This window comes from Gopherus flavomarginatus, chromosome 2 (assembly GCF_025201925.1).
Source record: "Gopherus flavomarginatus isolate rGopFla2 chromosome 2, rGopFla2.mat.asm, whole genome shotgun sequence".
In the NCBI taxonomy this organism is placed as follows: domain Eukaryota; kingdom Metazoa; phylum Chordata; order Testudines; family Testudinidae; genus Gopherus; species Gopherus flavomarginatus.
In genome coordinates this window covers 156,162,155-156,182,701 of record NC_066618.1, presented here as the reverse complement: position 1 = coordinate 156,182,701, position 20,547 = coordinate 156,162,155, and the positions used below count along the sequence as shown (strand labels likewise).

General features: G+C 44.5%; 1 protein-coding gene across 18 annotated transcripts in view; it reads right to left on the bottom strand.

The window, feature by feature from the left end:
* Window positions 1-20,547, bottom strand: part of AAK1 (AP2 associated kinase 1) — a 137,718-nt gene that overhangs the window by 47,396 nt on the left and 69,775 nt on the right. For 17 of the 18 annotated variants that reach the window (XM_050939850.1, XM_050939855.1, XM_050939858.1 and 14 more), the window contains exons 6-13: window positions 19,776-19,897; window positions 17,498-17,579; window positions 14,065-14,197; window positions 12,464-12,567; window positions 7,978-8,057; window positions 5,615-5,769; window positions 4,577-4,836; window positions 2,015-2,239 (exon numbers count right to left, since the gene is read on the bottom strand). In XM_050939850.1, the coding sequence (XP_050795807.1) occupies window positions 2,015-2,239; window positions 4,577-4,836; window positions 5,615-5,769; window positions 7,978-8,057; window positions 12,464-12,567; window positions 14,065-14,197; window positions 17,498-17,579; window positions 19,776-19,897 (1,161 nt within the window). The remainder of the gene's footprint in view (window positions 1-2,014; window positions 2,240-4,576; window positions 4,837-5,614; window positions 5,770-7,977; window positions 8,058-12,463; window positions 12,568-14,064; window positions 14,198-17,497; window positions 17,580-19,775; window positions 19,898-20,547) is intronic. The other variant, XM_050939857.1, reaches the window with a different exon arrangement.

Below are 20,547 nucleotides of genomic sequence, written 5' to 3'. Positions count from 1 at the left end.
CAGAGACAAGTCTGATACAGCCATAAGGGGTGGGGGGCGGAGAGAAACTCTGCCCCAGCTTTTGGTCATATGAGTAATTCTGACAAAGTCCATTGGCCAAATAACCCTGGTGACATTCCATCAGCTTCACAGGGACTACACCAGAGACGATCTGGGCCCAAGAAGAGTTGCTTACTTATGAGGATAGCAGGATTTGGCCCTTAATTGGAATTAAATATTATCTAGTAGAACTGGTTTACATAATGCCGCTTACTTTTTATGGGTACAAGATATAGCACAGAAACTGAATGCATCCTTTTTTCATGCACAAACAAAATTGAAGTGATGGCCCTCCACTCCCCAAGAGACAAGCAAGAATGAATAGGCTTGGGCAGCAATGAAAGACAAGATGCAACTGCAGAGAGATTTTGTTAACGGGAGAATCAGGCTCTCTGGCACACCTCCCCTGTCTTTAATGAGTGGACAGCCATCTGCTCTCACGCCTCGCTGCAAGGAAAGTCCTATTTCCCATCAAGTAAAGAGCATTCATTTTGGATATATGTGCGTAGATGACTGGAAACATGGATGAAGTGTGTACGCGTGTGTGCGCGCACACAATCTGTTGTAAAATCTCCATTTCAATAGAGCCAGAAAACAAAAAAAAACACACCCACCCCACCCACCAGAATCAAGGCAGAGTGGAAGGCTGCTTGATTGGAAGAAGCAGGTACAAAAAGAGGTTTCAAGAAAACTAGGGTCAGGAGTCTCGGAAATGACTCCGAATTTTGGGTGCTTCAGTTGGCAGATGCCCAAGTTCATGGCCCATGTTTACTAGATGATCACAATGGTGCCTTCCTGCCTTGGCATCTAGCCATCTACGATGCCTCAGTGGACTGATTTTCAACGACTGTTTAGCACCTGCCCTCTGGGGAAAATACAAAACACCCACATCCATGTCCCTAAAGCATCCGTCTGGACACTCAATTCTAGTCACTTGACAATCTCTGCTTAGGAGACTAATGCTGGCACATGAAGTGGGCACTACCCACTGACCTTGGTCAGCCCACTCCAGGAGAGAACACATCAGTTTTACACTCTGCATAAACACGTCTAGATGACATCGTAGGAAAAAACATTTGCTGGCTCCTAATGGGACACATTGTTCAGCCAGATTTTCAGATCAAGGGGCTAGGAGTCAGGAATCCTGCACTCCAGTCTTAGATAGTACCCCGATTGCTGTAGTATTGGTGTACCTCACAAAGTTGTAACAGCGGTATCCTGACACATTCCTGTGAAGCAGGCTGTGCTATTACCCCTACTGGACAGAGAGGGAACTGAGGCACAGAGAGGCAAAGTGACTTGCCCATGTCAGAGTGTCTGTGGCACAGCAAGGAATTGAACTCAGGTTTCCCAAGTCCCAGGCTGGATTGTGAAGTCACGCTTGGCAGGCCATCTTTCCTGACTTGCAGTATCCATCCCTGTGCCACAGTTCCACCTCCCCACCTCGCCCCCCTAGTCAGTGAAATGCATGTGATGCCTGTCTCATGCAGGGTTGAGCAGCTTTGCCATATGTATACAGGGACACTTAATGCAAGTTAAGTTATTTTCCTCCCTTCTCTCACCTCAACCTACACTGCTCTGTTACAGAAGACCAAACTTCAGTATACCCGAGGGGCAGTTTCCACAGAGAATCCAGAATCTACTGGTAGGAAAAAGCCCAGACAAAACCTGTCTCTTGGAAAGCACCTTAGAAGCAGCAAGACTGGCTCTGACAGCTAGAGCTTGGTATCAAGTACTGGAGTTGCAGACCTCCTGAGAACACCTTATTCCCTAGCCCTTGTGGGTTGGATCCTGGGGGACAAAAAACAGGATCATGTCCCCCACACAACTAGCCAGGCAGGTTGCGAGCTTGGTTTGTGCCTGCGAAGTGCTTTGAGTTCCTCCAGTGAGCAGCACTTATATTGCACTTCCATTCCTTCTCCTCCCTACCACTCACTCCTTTCTCTGCAGTTTTCAAGGCCTCGCTGGTTCTTACCACTTGCTCCTGCGCAGGTGCTGGCTGGATTGCAGCCTGTGGCTGCTGCGGCACTGGAGCCTGTTGCTTTGGCTGAGCCACCACTACTGCTGTCTTCTGTTGCATGGCTGCCTGCTGCGCGATCAGCTGCTGCTGATAATAGTTCTGCATCAGTTGCTGCTGCGCCGGCGCTCCCTGCTGGATCACTTGAAACTGCGACATGGCTGGCTGCTGCATCGCTTGGAACTGCGGCACCGTAACAAAAACGGAGAGCCATGGTAATAGGGGAAATAAAAAACAAGGGGTGATGACTTAAGAGGCCATCTGCAAAGGGCTACTGGAAAACTGGACTTGTGCCCTAAAATGTAGAAACATTTTCTATTCCTTCCCACCTTGATCAAATGTTAAAGATGAAGGTCTCCTCTTTCTTTGTTTTACTGGGTATCTTTGTGGCGTGATCCTGAGTCAACACACCTACCTGTTCAGGTTTAACAGAGGCTTCCCTTTACCCCGTGTCAGTTAGGCATTGGGCTTATATCGGGTACGTCTACACAGCAAAGAAAAGCCTGCAGCTGGCCTGTGCAAGCCAACTCAGGGTCACAATGCTTGAACTTGGGGTTTTTAAAGTCAGGCCTGATAAAGCCCTGGCTGGGATGATTTAGTTGGGGACTGGTCCTGCTTTGAGCAGGGAGTTGGACTAGAGAACCTCCTGAGGTCCCTTCAGACCTGGATATTCTATTATTTGAACCCACTTTCCAGGGTCCAAGAGCTTGGGCTCTAGCCTAGAAGTCTACATAGCACTAAAACAACCCTGCAGCCCAAGTCCCACTAGCTTGACTTGGCTGGCACAGGCCAGCTGCAGGTGTCTAGTTGCCGAGTAGACATATCCAGCATAATCGTCCTCTCCCCTGCTTAGCAATCAGGCCACCTTGAAAGGGGAGTTTTCCACCTGCACTGGCTCCCATTGGACATTAATGTACGATGTCTATCAGTGCAAGCTATAATGTGTGCTATAATTACAGCAACGTCATCACAGTGCTGCCAGTTTCCCTTACCTAGACAAGCCCTCAGTCTCTTGCCATGTCTGAATTACACAGGATCTCTCGTCATCATAGAGTCGACCAGGGAAAACCAGGTTTGAATGCTTAGTGTTCAACCCTTCAGGTTTTCGGTGTGTCAGAGGAAGCACAAAATTGCCTTCTATCCTTTGTTGATCACTTTTAAGCAAAGGCTTCAGTATCCTGAAGTCACTTAAGCTTTTCACAGCAAAGCGTGTCTCTCCTATGTTTGTATAACACCCAGCACAATAGGGCCCCACTCTCACAGTTGTCACTGTTCTGTTCTACCGTAACATGAATTAACAACAAACAACAGCAACAAAATCGTGTCAGCTTCAACACATAGCAATTCCACCCTCTACTGTTAGTCTGAGTCCCAAGCCAATACATAGCATCTCCTCCTGCACACACTGTTACTGGAATTATACTCCTTGATGCAACAACAGAAGGGGATTACCAGGGCCAAATGACGAGAGTAGAATAATTTAATACATACAACTTGGCCAAAAGACAAGCCAACGGGACTATAACACTCCATAGGTATCTACATAGATTGCAAGAAGCAGCCTTGAGTGGATGGGTGCTTTTCTCATGCTGGGTCAAATGGTGGCAATTGGTCACCAAAACACCCCACTGTTCAGGCCGTCCAATGCTATTTGTTCAGTCAACTTTTTCTGGCCAGTTACGGAAGTGAGTGATTGACTGAGAAAGATCTTCCATTGTTGTATGCAGTGATGTTGGTCCCAGGAAGTTAGAGAGACAAGGTGGGTGAGATCATATCTTTTAGTGGACAAACGTGTCTCTCTTCTGTTGGCAAGAGAGACATGTTTTCGAGCTTGCATGGTGCTTAACGCAGACCTGAAGAAGAGCTGTGTGTGGCTTGAAAGCTTGTCTCTCTCACCAGAAGAAGTTGGTCCAATAAAAGATATTACCTCATCACCAATTTTGATTCCCAAAAATGGTACAATCGACCCCTGATGAAATGTTCTTTGACTGGCAAATCAGTGTGCAGCATTAAGTAGTTGCTATGCTATTGAAAAGTGACATGTAAGGCCAAGGCAAGGTCCTGCCACTGGAGGTCATGAAGGCCACCACAGTGCTCTTTTGGCTGAATTCCAACTTCACTAAATCCAAGCAGCCTACTTAAAAGTCCCTGAGTAGGGCTGTGGCCTAGGAATCAGAAGATCTAGGTTCTGTCCCCAGCTCTCTCACTGCTGAGACACCCTGGGCAACTCACTTTGCTTCTCTGTTGCTCATCCTGCATCCCACCCTTTGCCTATTTACGCTGTGAACTCTTCAGGGCTGTTCCCCGCTCAGTTACACTGCACAACCCAATGAGGCCCTGATAGCAGCTGATGACTGAAGGCGCTAACATAACAGAAGAGAGAATAAAGAAACTCCCTCAATCTTCTCATGCTTTTCTGTGCCTCTGCTGAGAGTAGGTTGGAGACATCTGTACTTGCAACCTTGTGGCACCATGGCCTAATAAAAGGTGCCAGACGCACTGAGAAGCAGCCATGCTTACCTGCTGAGCTTGCATCATCTGCTGTTGCTGCTGTAGTAGCTGCTGCTTCAGGAAGAGCTGCTGCTGATGCTGAGGCATGGCCTGTGGTTGAGTAGAAGGGACTGGCGGCTGAGCTACTGGGGTCTGCTGAGGAGCGGGCGGCTGCTTGGGTTGGGGCTGAGGGGCAGGCTGTGGTTGAGTTTGCGGAGGTGGCGCTTTAGGCTGCTGAACGCTTGCAGGAAGCGAGGGCTGGCCACCACTCAAAGCAGCAGGGCCTGCAACTAAGAGGGGGAAGACGACATACACAGAGATCAGAGCATGCAAAGGTCCATGCAAAGGGTACAGGAACAATGCTTATACTCAGCCTCCCCTTAGAGAAGAGTCCTAAAGAGAAGGAGCATCTTATTGTTCTTCAGGAGCATACATTGGGATTTAATAGGGAATTGTATAGGAGGGTTCCAAAAATCCATAAGTTCTCAGTTAGACTGTCCAGATTCTCAGAGCAGGTCGGACAGCACCAATGATTTTCACAGGAAATTTAGGGTTTTTGTAAGTTTCCTGTGAAAAGTTCCATTTGACAAAAATGAAAAGAAAGTTTCCAAAAACGCTATTGGCGCAGCGCAAACAAAAAAAGGGAGGGGGTTATATTTTATTATCAATTGTAAAACTTTATCAGAAGTATTTTCAAGTTTTCATTAAAACAAAAAACAAAAACATCAAAACAAACTAGAAACTGTTGACAAGGATGAAAGATTTCGGCAAAAAGTTTTCGTGGCTGGAAAAGAAAAAAAATCCCAACCACCATCATTCTTCATTAAAACACTCCCCTCTCACCCTGCCATTGGAAAAAGGTACCAGCTAGCTCTAGCTCTTCTTAGACTAAACTTTCTTAGAAGCCTGTTAAATCTCTGTAAGACTATCGGTTCTCTCTGTACTCAGTTCTACGGGATTTTTGCCCTAGGATTGAAGTGTTGGAACAAATTTATTAGGCAAATTCAAGGAGCTTCTGACCGTGCTCAGGTTCTGCTCTGTGGATTTTGTATGGAGGCTCCAACCCACCTTGTGGCTGGATGGCTGCTTGGGCCGTGGGCCTCTTTCTAGGGGTGAGGGCTGGCTGAATAGGCAGAATTCCAGGGTTGGGTTGTGTCTGTCCTGCTTTGGGTCTTTGACGTGGAGCTATGGAGGTTTCCATTGGAGGAATGGGATCAGTCAGCCTGGATTGGAAGAAAAACAAAAACATGAATGGAAGATAAGCTGCTTCCAATTAGCTGCTTGAATTAAAAACTATGTTTTACTGGGCTACTGACCACCACAGACAGTGATTCCCAAGGCACAAAACTGCTATGGTTACATAGGTCTGACAGACATAAGGTAACCATAAATCAGAGCCATCTACATCAAAAGCCAGTTAGGGTCCCATTAAATAAGGCTAAGGAACAAAGAATTAAATTTACCTGCAAAGTTCAGGCAAGCCAACATTCTAGCCCAGTGGCCAGTAATAGTATTATTACAGAATAATCTTGTTATTACTTAATATTTATGTAGTGCTTTTATCAGTAGATACCAACGTGTTTTACCAAGATCAGAGAGTACCATTATTCCCATTTTAAAGGGTCGCGTAACTGAGGCTGACAGAGGAAGGGACTTGCCCAAGATCACCAAGCCAGGCAGTGGCAGAGAAGGGAACAGAATCTATACCTCCCGATTCCCAATCTGCTGCTATACCTAGTTTGTGGAACTCCCTCCATGACAATGCAAACTGGGAAAGCTAGCACATGGCATTGCTTCGACTGCTGCCAACAATGCTTAAGTAGCAAGTGAATAATCAAAGTGAAAGACACTGGAGCAAATATACACGAGTCATTCCTACGCAGGCTACTGCAAGTCATTTGGAAGTTGAAACAAATGCACCTGCAAAATAAATCCAGCACGTTCATTTTGCCTTCTCTTGTGATTATGGCTTTTCATCTTGCTGGAGAGCTCGATCGTGTCAAAATTGCTTAATGCGTCAAATGTTTGACACAACATACTATTTAAATCTGGACTTTTTATAGATTTATGGAAGAGCAGATGAAGGGCATAATGAATTCACTTTATGGCAGTTGGCATCCTTCAGCAGAACTGTATAGATTGGCATCTTAAAAAGTACTCTTACCGAGCTGTGTTGGCTTCAACCGAAGTGTCAGGTACTTGTATTTTTCCCTTCATATTTACCATCCCATAATAATGCAAACCCACAGGGCATTATTGTGCCCTGAGGCGCTCAAGACAGCTTAATGCCTTTCAGTATTTTTGATCGCTGAACTAGATAAGAAATTCCTTTATTATTATTGAAGCTCTGGTATAAAAATAACACTAAGGGAAACTTCTGGGGCTAATTGCTGCTAGGTAGTTTGCATCACAAGAGGCATTCTTTCAGTGTTTGATTGTTATCCACATAGGGCCTATGAATATACTAGACACTCTGCAGTAAATATAAAAGAGGTACTCAGTGCCCTGAAGTCTGACCTGAGTCATGACACAACAAGCGATGGAAGATAGGTTCATCAATGCCTATTAGACAGGAATGGTGTTCCTAGCCTGTTTGCCAGAAGCTGGGACTGGTGACAGAGGATGGATCACTTGATGATAACCTGTCTGTTCGTTCCCTTTGGGGTACCTGACATTGGCCACTGTTAGAAGACAGGATACTGGCCTTGATGGACCTTTGGTCTGACCCAGTATGTCCGTTCTTATGTTCTTAGCGAGGTTATTAGAACATCAAGGCGCAGAATGACATGCATTACAGCAATATGCTCCCCATGTGGTGGATTCTCAGACCCTGGCAGTCTGCAGATCTTTGCTGACTGTCATTCCAAGAGATATGTTCTAGTTCCAGCAGAAGCTCTGGCTGAAGTTGTCAGGCCTGTGTTTTGCAGGAAGCCAGACTAGATCATACTGGTTCCTCCTGCACTTAAAATCTATGAAAGTTGATGTGGCTGCTCTGCAAGTTTATACTCTGGGGGCCTGACCCAAAGGCCACTGAAGTAAACAGGAGTTTTCTACTCATTTCAATAGACTTCGGAAAACGCCCTTAATAGAGATGCTGCAGTACAGACTGATAAAGCTTTGGCATATGAACTTCAAACTGCTACACTGAAACAATGCCATTAGTTTACAAAAATCTAGCAACTGACTCAGACACAGCATAATGCGTACGGGGAAAGAACTCTTTCATCTTACCATTTGCTGCCTTTCACATTAATAGTCATTTTCTTTATTTTAAATTACAAGTCCCAGGATCACAGTAAAAACCTCAATCTATTTTCTACAGTGCGAGCCAAAAGAGAACAGTGGTGGGTTTTTTTAATGGAAATACAGTTCAAAATCTGAAAAGACACAGATGAAAAAAAGAGTAACATGTTAAACATAGATGCTCTTACCTGGCTTTTGGCTGGCTCTTTTTTGCAGCTGCTTCACTAGCTTTCACTGGTTCCGGGAGTTTAGCAGGAATTGGAGAATTCTGAAAATCCAAAAACCATTTGCTTTACTACACACAAAGTGGAAATCATGCAGGTTTATAGATAAAGTTTGCAAAAAAAGAGCCTCAGCAAAAGCAATGCAATTTAGGATCCTAAGTCAGTCAAGTTACATCATTTTTGAAAATTACAACTACCCCATCATTAATAGCTTAGGGAAATGAAGTATGGAAATCCTTCCAATGTTAAAAGTGACAGACAACCTTTTAAATCAGGACCAAGTCAATTTTATAATGTCTGGTTACCATTTGTGGAATTTGAACACAATAAATATACAAATTGAAGGTGTCAAGTATCAGAGGGGTAGCCGTGTTAGTCTGGATCTGTAAAAGCAGCAAAGAATCCTGTGGCACCTTATAGACTAACAGACGTTTTGGCGCATGAGCTTTCATGGGTGAATACCCACTTCCTCAGACGCATGTAGTGGAAATATCCAGGGGCAGGTATATATATGCTAGCAAGCAAGCTAGAGATAACGAGGTCAGTTCAATCAGGGAGGATGAGGCCCTGTTCTAGCAGTTGAGGTGTGAAAACTAAGAGAGGAGAAACTGGTTCTGTAGTTGGCAAGCCATTCACAGTCTTTGTTCAATCCTGAGCTGATGGTGTCAAATTTGCAGATGAACTGAAGCTCAGCAGTTTCTCTTTGAAGTCTGGTCCTGAAGTTTTTTTGCTGCAGGATGGCCACCTTAAGGTCTGCAATAGTGTGGCCAGGGAGGTTGAAGTGCTCTCCTACAGGTTTTTGTATATTGCCATTCCTAATGTCTGATTTGTGTCCATTTATCCTTTTCTGTAGAGACTGTCCAGTTTGGCCGATGTACATAGCTGAGGGGCATTGCTGGCATATGATGGCGTATATTACATTGGTGGATGTGCAGGTGAATGAACCGGTGATGGTGTGGCTGATCTGGTTAGGTCCTGTGATGGTGTCGCTGGTGTAGATATGTGGGCAGAGTTGGCATCGAGGTTTGTTGCATGGATTGGTTCCTGAGCTAGAGTTATTATGGTGCCGTGTGCAGTTACTGGTGAGAATATGTTTCAGGTTGGCAGGTTGTCTGTGGGCGAGGACTGGCCTGCCACCCAAGGCCTGTGAAAGTGTGGGATCATTGTCCAGGATGGGTTGTAGATCCCTGACGATGCGTTGGAGGGGTTTTAGCTGGGGGCTGTATGTGATGGCCAGTGGAGTCCTGTTGGTTTCTTTCTTGGGTTTGTCTTGCAGTAGGAGGCTTCTAGGTACACGTCTGGCTCTGTTGATCTGTTTCCTTATTTCCTCGTGCGGGTATTGTAGTTTTGAGAATGCTTGGTGGAGATTTTGTAGGTGTTGGTCTCTGTCTGAGGGGTTAGAGCAGATGCGGTTGTACCTCAGTGCTTGGCTGTAGACAATGGATCGTGTGATGTGTCCGGGATGGAAGCTGGAGGCATGAAGGTAGGCATAGCGGTCGGTAGGTTTTTGATATAGGGTGGTGTTAATGTGACCATCACTTATTTGCACCGTGGTGTCAAGAAAGTGGATCTCCCGTGTAGATTGGTCCAGGCTGAGGTTGATGGTGGGGTGGAAGCTGTTGAAATCGTGGTGGAATTTTTCCAGAGTCTCCTTCCCATGGGTCCAGATGATGAAGATGTCATCAATGTAGCGTAGGTAGAGAAGGGGCGTGAGTGGACGAGAGCCGAGGAAGCGTTGTTCCAGGTCGGCCACAAAGATATTGGCATATTGTGGGGCCATGCGGGTGTCCATAGCAGTGCCACTGATCTGGAGATATATATTGTCATCAAATTTGAAATAGCTGTGTGTGAGTATAAAGGCACAGAGCTCAGCAGCCAGTTGTGCTGTGGCATCATCAGGGATAGTGTTCCTGACAGCTTGTATTCCATCTGTGTGTGGGATGTTTGTGTAGAGAGCCTCTACATCCATGGTGGCTAGGATGGTGTTTTCTGGGAGGTGACCAATGCATTGTAGTTTCCTCAGGAAATCAGTGGGGTCACGGAGATAGCTGGGAGTGCTGGTGGCATAGGGTCTGAGTAGAGAGTCCATATATCCAGACAGTCCTTCAGTGAGAGTGCCAATGCCCGAGATGATGGGGCGTCCAGGATTTCCGGGTTTGTGGATCTTGGGTAGTAGATAGAATAACCCTGGTCGGGGCTCTAGGGGTATGCTGATTGCTTCTGGTGTTAGTGTAGGGAGTGTCCTGAGTAGATGCTGTAGTTTCTTAGTGTATTCCTCAGTGGGATCTGAGGGAAGTGGCTGTAGAATTTGGTATTGGAGAGTTGTCTGGCGGCCTCCTTTTGGTAGTCAGACCTGTTCATGATGACAACGGCACCTCCTTTATCAGCCTCTTTGATGATAATGTCAGGGTGGTTTCTGAGGCTGTGGATGGCATTGCGTTCTGCACGACTTAGGTTGTGAGGCAAGTGATGTTGTTGTTCCACGATTTCTGCCTGTGCACGCCGGCGGAAGCATTCAATGTATAGGTCCAGACTGTCATTTTCGACCCTCAGGAGGAGTCCATGTGGAGTTCTTCTTCTTGTGCTGTTGGTGGGAGGGCACCTGTGTATCAGTGCACTGTTCGGTGTTGTGGTGGACATGACCACCATTGAAGGTGGACATGACACAAATGGGAATTTTAAAAGGTAACAAATAAAGATAATGGATAAGATTTGTTAATATTTGTATGGAAAGTTCATGTACGTTAACTATGACAAAATAAAAAGTTGAACATACGCCCCAAACAAAAGAAATATAAGTCAGAAACTGAATGGAAAACCAGGAAGTCCTCAAACCATTATCTTTAGGCAACTGGATGAAAGTTGTGTACCACCAAAATATCCCTAATACAGTATAAAGCACCTGTAAACAACAGTTTTCAATTGGATTCTAACAAGATCAGATGACTATTAGATTTACTGTACATTTTAAATGGAATTTGGCTAATCTCAGTTAACCAGACTATAGGTCACAAACCCAACTGTAGTAAAGATTATATATGCTATGAAGAATTAGCCTGGAAATCAGTTTCACAAGCGTGGTCTAGTTTGCCATGTACATATACACCTCTACAGAAGTTCCCCATGACAGCCTCATGCTGGTAACTTATTTACTACCATGCCCAGTTTATTTGCCAGGGTTGATTTAAAACAACACAACAAAAACAAAAAAGAAAAAAAAAAACCACCTATGGGGAGTGGGGAACCAGACCAAACAGCATATGCTTCTATTAATTATAGGCCTGGGAACGCACTGATGCAATAGGCCAGTTTTCCTAATATTCAGGGTCTCCCTCATTTTTCACACAAACGAGTTGCACCACCAATTGTTTCTATAGTAGCCCTGCAATATTTCTATCGCTACTTATGCTCACATAGATACCATGAGTACATAGTCATTTAATGTTGCTTAAGAATCAGCTGAAACAGACGAAGCCTAAATTTTCAAGAGGAGCTACTGATTTTTGGGGGATTCTAACTTGAGCCCCCTCCAATGGGTCTGATTAGGTTGAAACTTTCAAAAGTGGTGTGTGTGTGTGTGTGTGTGTGTGTGTGTGTGTGTGTGTGTGTGTGTGTGTGTGTGTGTGTGTGTGTGTGTGTGTGTGTGTCTATTCTATACGGTGAACCTCCCCATTCCAATATCCACAGAACACAACATGGGCAGCATCCCAACCCTTCCCCACACCCCTACCTCCCAATACCACAAGACATTAACGACTAGAGAGTCATTGCTGGTTTAGTGTAACACACAGAAACCGCCTCTCTATACCACTCTATTGTACTTTACTCCAACATGCGTGGAATCCCATGGGCTGTCCTCTTTCTGGGTTGCATCATTGCTACATGCCTTTGCTCCTGTACCAAAACTCAAGTGCACATAAAAGAAAGGCACTTAAATGTAACCCCCCCTTCTCTCCTTCCAAGAGACATGTTTTCACTGCCTCTTTTGATAACACGCCGCCAGAGAGTGTTTGCTCATTTTTCTTGGGCCTGTAGAACCAAACCTCCAGAGATTTATCCTTCCTAGCCTCCTGCATTTTCACATCATTTAGAAGATGTCAAATCTCATCACCCCTTCTGCTGCTGCTTTTAGACATGGTGATGGATGCCGCCATGAAAACAGCAAAATTACTTGCTTTCCTGCATTTTGCTAGTTATCTTCCCCAAAAAGCTTTTAATCTACCATCTACCTGTGTTACTCACGAGGTAGGATGTATCCTTTGTGCAAGCACTGATTTCTAGTTGCCTCAGGAAAGGAATCTGCCCTTCTTACACCCCAGAGCCACAAACTAAATTAAAGGAACGGGTTTCTCCAGCAGCCTAAATTAAATTGAGATAAGGAATAATAGCGCAAAGAACCTTCAGATGGATTCCAGTCCCAACTCCACTGAAGGGGTCCCTGGGTACTCACCTGTACATTTGGGATGGGGCACTCCCTCTTTGTTAACTTGAATGCAAAGTAGGAGACCTGGTAAATATCAGGTCTGTTGTCAGGGTCTGGTTCAAGCATATATCCTAAAAAAACAAAAACAAAACAAAACAAAAAAACAGAAGACTTCAGTGCTGAATATTAGAAGATTCAGATTCATGGATAATCATGTAGCTAATGTCTGCCAGATTTGCACAGGATATATAAGCCACACCTTCCAGGTCAAGTTTGGATTGCAAGGCAGCAAATCTTTAACACTCCTCAAGAGACTGTACTTATCTCGCTGCAATTTTATGTATTCTACACATATAGACCCGAGTACCAAATCGTGCACTGGATCTGCTGGGGTTATACAGCGTACATGTTGTGGTTCAGAGTGTCCAAGAAGTCTTTAATTGCAATCATGAAGCCCCATTAAAGTCAATAGCAAACTACTTCTTGACATCAGTGGGAGCAGGAGCAGTCGCAGTTCCTTCATTAAAATACCAAGTCAGTTTACTTTCCCAAGAAAACCAAGGTAAGCATATTCATTTACCAATGGAACTTTTAAATCGTGCCCTTACAGTAAAAGTCGGCAGACTTCTTGGTGTGTCCTTGGGCCAAGTTACTTCCCCTGTCTACAATTCAGTTCTCCAACTCTAAGTCAGGGATATAGATAATTTCTCCTATCCTTTATTTTGTCTATTTAGAAAAAAGCTGTTTGGAGCAAGGACCAGCTATTGCTATGTGTATATACAGCACCTGGCACAATGGAACATTGATCTGGGATGTTGTAGCAGGGGGTTGGACTAGACGATCTCCTGAGGTCTCTTCCAACCCTGATATTCTATGATCTCAGTTGAGGCTTCTAGCCCCTACAATAATGACAATAGAAAACTGTACAAGTTTCTTGAGAGAGTAGCTGAAGGACATCTGCACTGACTTGTCCCCTGCATAAACTGACTTCAGGCAATAAGTTTTAATATCTGCTCAAACCAGGGCATAAGGAACAGTGGAGAAGTACCAGTTTATTTTGAAAACATGTTGGAGTCTGCGTTACTCACACTCATAGCTGGGAAAACCAAATGCTCTACTGAAAGCAGGCAAGATATTCCAGCTTTGCTGAGAGGAATGCATTGTATGCTTAATTACACAGTCACTTCAGTCAGTGGGTTATTTATAATAATTTTACTTCTGTTTCTCAGTTCCCAGAAGATAAAATCTTATCACTAGTCTAGGTCACTGTGGCTCTTTTCAGCTTATGCAAATAGACTTATTATTGGAGAAATATTTTTGCATAAACAGGCTTATTGTGCAAGTTTCTGTAGCAATCTTCAACCAAATGATTTTCTGTTTCCCTAGTTTTCCACATAGGTTACCACAGTCCATCCAAATAGAAAAACTCTACTATCATAACCATCTTTGGCACAGCCATCTTCTAAATGACTGTAAACTCTTTTGCTTCATCCTTGCATGTGAACAGGTCTTTTTGAAAGAGAGGACACACTCCAGGTCCTTAGCTCTAATAATTAGGAATTATAAAAATAATAGAGCTTTATTTGTAATATGGAACCAAACTCTGCTGTTGAAACAGATATACTCACGTATGAGACAGTGCATGTCTTGGGAGTAGCGAGAGTTGTCCGGAATGGTGAAGTTTCCATCACAAATTGCCACCTGACTCTCCCCAAATGGTAAAGTAAAGTAACACAATTTGTATAGTAAACAACCAAGGGCCTAAAGAGAGGAAAAAACAGTAGGAAATATTTACCCAACAGTAACCACTGCCGCCATAGATTAAAGAGGATGGATGGTCCAATGGTCAGAGCACTAGCCTGGGACTCAGGAGAACAGGGTTCAATTCCTTGCTCTGCCACAGGTTTCCTGCATGCCCTTGATCAAGTCACTTAGCCTCTCTGTGTTAGAGTTCCCCCTCTGTAATATGGGGATAATAGCACTTCCCTACCTGACATGTGAGGATAAATACATTAAAACAACATGAGGTGATCAGATACTATGAAAATGGAGGGCAGACAAGTACCTAAGAGAGACCCCTCCCCCCCCGCCACACACACACTCTCTCTCTATTAGGCGCAAAACCCCCTCAGTCTGCATATCAATATGTATATGGAAGGGACTGAGATATGGCTACTTGGTCCCAACTTCAAATTAATCTAAATATACCTCAATTGTGTTGAGCCAGGTAGGAGGCCAAAAAAGTTGTAGGTGCTTCACCCACATTTGCCATTGTCCCCCATGGTGGGGAGGGTTGTTCTGAGCAGAAAGAACAGTTTCACAATACAGAGGTTCTCTTCTGGCTGAGGATTTTGTCTACAATGATTTCTGACCCAGAGCAATTTCTGTTGTCATAAATCAGCCTCATTAGGTCAAGGTCTAGTCACAGCTGCAAGCTACTTTTAAAACGCTCCATAGTCCCAAAAAGAGGTAGGCCTTATCTACCCTAGAAAGCTTTAAATACACCAGGATAAACAAACTGGCAAAACCCTCCTAGGGCTCATCTACATGCACATTTAGTTGGCAGCAACCTGGAGTGTGAATCTACCCCACATTAGCCTGCCGCCCTATAACTGTCCGTGTGGACTCTGCTGATAGTTTGTTGATCTGCTTCGATCTAGTCCTCTGAGAAAACGAACTAAATCAAAGCATATTAACAAACTGCTAATGCGCATCAGCTGGGTCCATCTGGATAGTTAGTCTGCGACAGGCTAGCCAGGGACAGATTCATGCACAAGCTTGCCACAAAGGGATGGTTTGTGCAGACAAGCCCGTAGCGTAGATGCAGTTATACGAATATAGGAGTTCCCTGAAGCTCTACCAGTATGAACTCTTGGGAATACCAGTACAGTATACTCCCGACTATCTGAACAGTGGCGGGACATGGATTGTATTTGGGTAATTGGGAGTTCAGGCACTCGAGAGGGCAGGAGCCATTCAGCAGCAGAGTGGCCTCTTCTGTAGCTGGGGACTTGTTCTCCTCGCAGTCTTGGCCAGTGGTCTCTCTTCTGCCCAGTTTATTTGCTCCTGTGACAGAGGGGCCGCACAAGGCTGCCACAGGATGGCCTCCCCCACAGCTGCAGGCTCATTGTCCTCCTTACAGTCCTGGCCTGGGGTTGGCTCTGTTACCTGAACCTCTGCATTATCCAAATCCCTTCCTCGTCCCGTTCCCCCCCGCACCCTCCTTCCCATGTATTTCATGCATCTCCTGCTCGGGGACAAGGAAGAGTTCAGAGAATGTGGAGGTTTGACAATATGGTTTGTTAAAGAGGAGTATAGCATGCACCGCATTGGCAAAGCGCTCCTAGGACGGACGCAACTATATCAGTAATGCCATGCTTCATAGAGCATGACTATTCCTCCCCGAGCCACACAAGTTATACCAGGAAAAGCCCAGTTTGGCCGGTATAACTATGCTTGCACTAGAGGCTTCTGGAAACCCAGCTTTTGCTGGGGATCACCCCTCAGACAGAGCTATTCTGGCAGAAGTCTGAGGCATAGACCTGCCTCAAAAGCCTGGCCCTGCCCCAGAAAGGATACACTCTGAGGAGACAGGAAAAAGACAAAGGATGGTAAGGAAACAGACACTGAAGGTCAACAACTGGGCCAAGGTCAAACAGCAGGTCAGTAGCGGAGCCAGGAATAGAACCTGGGGAGTAATCCTGCCCAGGTGGGTTCTAGGGTGTCATTAAGTTTTGTGCCCTCCTGCTCTTGAGCTACTGAAGGGGGCCATCTTAGGCTGCCTCTGGCTGGCAAAGCCACCTCAGACCCCTGCAGCGATGCCTCTTATGCTGGGACTTGCAGGGGGCTACCTTGCACCGAGCATGCATTGGAAAAATTCTCCCCCAATTGGCTCCCTTTTATGGTGCCACAGCTGTGCAGTTTCCAGTCAACTCCCAGTCCAGTGCTCTATCCACTAGGCCACACTGCCTCCCAAGCCAGAGGCTCCTCACAACACACAGGCCCCAGCCCTATAGGGGCTCCCATTGAACACAGCAGAATGAAAAGCTCAATAGGACTATGTGCGCACACAGGGTTTCGCAGGACAGAGCTCGTAGCAAGGAAAATGGCCTCTTGCACAGCAGAATGTACTGTGCTCAGTTTTTCTTCCTCTCGTATAAACTCATCTGTATATGTAGAGCAGTTGAGGCTACAGTTCACCGGTTACTGTCTGACTGTTAGCTAACTCAGAACTTTACAAAGCAGTTAGCTACACCCAAGCGTAACCTTTAAACTAAGCCATTCCATTCTTTCTACTCATTACTTCTGCAGAATCACCATTATGCTGACAACCAGGGACAGGGTTTTCTTCTCTTTTTTCACTCTTTCTGATGTGAAGATAATCTGTCTGTATTTTATTAAGTTCTATGGGCACACATTGCTCAACAGTCACATTTCACCTTCAGTAGGACAGCAAGTCACAAACAGGTTTAGAAGTCATTGCTAGAAACAGAGCTCTGTAAAACCTTAATGAGGAAAAGTCTGGTTTTCCTAGAAACTGAAAACTCCAGACAGGTTTGGGAATCCAGGGCCGAGTTATTGTCTCGGGTAGGAACCCATGTCAGCCTTTTTTTTTTTTTTTTTTTTATATATATATACAGTATAGCTTTGATTTTGTGTGGTCAAGACCCAAAGCCAGGTGCAGCTTTGGATCTGTTCCAGTTTGGGGATATATTTGAACCCAAAACCAAAAAAATGCTAGGTTGCACACTCATGGGAAGTGTAATCAGATTCACACTTATGTGTACAAACTGCAACCAATGAATTTCATACATCTCTGAATTAAAGCATCATAAAAGGGAGTAGAGCAGAGATGCAATCATGTTTCATGAACTGGTCACTATCATTTGAAATAACTCAACACAAAGATCAAATGGAGGCTCTCTCTATGCAGAACTTAGATATACAATTTTTTTGTTTGACTTACTGTTTAGGTATATCCAATAGTTACCAAGTAATCAAAAGTTTTTTATTCAAGGCTGCAAGTCAGTTATGTGAATTTTGAGTGGGTTTCATACATACCCATATATCTGCTTTTGTAGTAATAAGTTTGCCGCTATACAGGTTGACCATTTCTGGTGCTCTATAGGATAATGTGGTGTACCTGCAAGAGAAAGCTTTGTTAGTTAATGGAAGTCACAGGGTAGTGAGTTGGGGACAGAAATCCATTCGTTTTAATTATACAGGATTCCCAACAATTCAAATTTCACTTTTCTATAAACAGAAATGCGCTAGGTGCTGAAGTTCTAAGCCAGCAAAAGGATTTCTAGTGCATTTTATAGGTTGAAGTATTTTACAGGATAAAATGAAGCTGAATAATAATAAAAAAAACAAAACGACCCCCACCCACCACTCCCACAAACTTTCCAGGGAAACAAGGGATATTGCAAATCCTTTTAACAGCCAACAGTTTGCTCACAAAAAGTCCAATCCTCTTAAAAATCGGAGCTAGTAACATAGAAAAATTCAGAATGTTAACTTGCCACTCCACATAGGTTGTTAGCTGCATGTCCCTTGCACTGTCTTCATTCACGGGACTCTGGACAAAATCCAGTCATTGTAACTGAAAGTGTGGCTTCTAATAAATAGGCTTCCATGCTGGGAGTTCTGCTCAGAGGTATTGTGAGCAGGAGGAAAATTACTTTATAAAAACAAATGGTAATTGAAAACTGCACCAGTTGTAACTCAAGTACTGGCAAGAGTCAGACAGTCTAAAAGATCTCTAATCATGAGGTTTTGTATGAGGGTGGATACCTTGATTTAAGGATGCTGTGGTCTCGTGTGCTATTTACCTTGATTATGGAAGGGTGTGGCACAGGGCTGGCTTCTTTTGTCAGCTTTGCAATAAGTGTGCAAACATGCTTGGACTGCATAGGAGCGCTTTAAAATCGAGGTCAAACAGCTGCACATGTGAGATGCAGGAAGGACTCACTTTTCATAGGGTTTAGTTATTTTCACGCAATTCCTAGCATATGATTTTATAGTCAGGGAGTTTTAGAGTAATCAAAAAGAGTTTTCAATAGCAATTTTAAGCTATGAGACCCCAGGTCTCCCATTCTCTGTCCCTTATTTTCCCCCACATATCTTCCCCCTGCGACCACCACCTCCCTGACTCAGGACCTGCTACAGGATCATCCAATTTTTCTCCCCTTTTAACAGCTTCCTTGGGACCTCACTTTGCAGCCACCACCTTTCAAGCCTCAGATGAACACTTTCAGAGCCCAATGCTGCATTTTTTAAGGCAACCGTAAGAGTCACTGCTGAGTAATCTATGGTGGGTCAGGGATTATTTTGTCATATTCATTGCCTCGCAGTGCAGGCAACCCCAGTAGCGAGGAACTCATAGACTCATAGACTCATAGGTCAGAAGGGACCAATCTGATCATCTAGTCTGACCTCCTGCACAAGGCAGGCCACAGAACCCCACCCATCCAATTTTATACAACCCCTATCCCAGGATTGAGTTTTTGAAATCCTCAAAAATGGTTTGAAGACCTCAAGCTGCAGAGACACCACCAGCAAGCGACCCGTGCCCCACGCTGCAGGGGAAGGCGAAAAACCTCCAGGGCACCTGCCAATCCGCCCTGGAGGAAAATTCCTTCCCGACCCCAAATATGGCGATCAGTTACAGTGGTCTACATTATACTAACCCCCATATCTGTCAATAGAAGGGTTCTATTGGTCTTAAAGCAATTTCCTGGCTTTCTGGAGTAATTTGTTTCCTCACCCGCAAAGCAACCAAACTACCATGCTTAGACCTATGCACAGGTTAGCATTATCATTATCACCATCACCCCCACAGCAGGGCTAGGGTCAGGGCCCTATGGGGCTAGGTGTTGCATAAACACAGAACAAAGACAGAGACCCTCCCACAAATAGCTTACAGTCGACATTTAAGACAAGAGACATCAGATGGATACAAATAAAATGTCAGGGAAACGATGAGACAATATTGGTTACCATGTTAGGAGCAGTCTCAGCACACCAGCAGCCTAACAGTGGTCATGTTTTTTGGTAGGTATCGTGACAAAGGAGAGTTTTAAGGAGAGCTCAGAGAGAGAATAATGAGGTAGCTTTGTGGAGGTTTAGAAGCATGAGTGGCAGCATGAGAGAAAGGGCAAAAGGAGTTTGTTTGAAACTTTAGCAGGTGGGTGACAGAGGCTGGCATCATGGACCAGTTGGAAGACGCAGTCAACATCTTGGTTACAAATGAAAGATGACAGAGAATGGGAGACCTGGGGCTCATGTACCAACTGTAACAGCTATGGGGAAAGAGAAGGAAAGAGAGAGAGACACTTACTTCTTGATCTCCTCTTCTACTGCATTCACTCCTTCAGTTTGAGGGTTCTGGAATTTGTTGGTGGCACTTCCGAAATCACACAGGACATAATGGCCACGATCATGTAGCAGGATATTTTCAACCTAAAAGCATTGCACACCAAACATCCATTTATTTGCATTAAACAAGATGTCTCCTCATTTTCTATAGCCACAGCAAGAGGAATATTGGTTTTTTTAAATTCTACAGCACACGTCCTAGATAAGTTTGAAATAGAAACACAGTCTTATAATAAAGAGGGGAAGAATAACCATGTCAACCAGCAAGATCCATGCACACCTCTGGAGAGAAACAAACCAAAAAAAAAAAAAAAAACACAGAATACCATGTTCTAGCAGCAACCCTTCCGCACATGCCCCTTTTCATTCCCCTCAACCCCACAAACAGATTGCATTGTCTCCATTAAGATTGTCAATTCTTCAGGACAGTGACTGTGTGTCTTAGTTGTTCAAAGTGCCTAAATAGATTTCAACTGCTATGACCTACATTTTCAATAGTGAATTTTAATTTGATGTGGTCAACTAGAGATGCTTAAGACGGGCCTGTGGGGAAAGGGAGGAAAAAAAAAATCAGGACCCTTTAAAAGGTGCCTCAAGTTGTGCACCCATAAATAACTAGTTGTCCTTTAAAAAAAAAATCCTTGCTTATACAAGTATCAGAGGGGTAGCAGAGTTAGTTTGGATCCCCGAAAACAATGCGGAGTCCAGTGGCACCTTAAATTTGATTTGTCAGT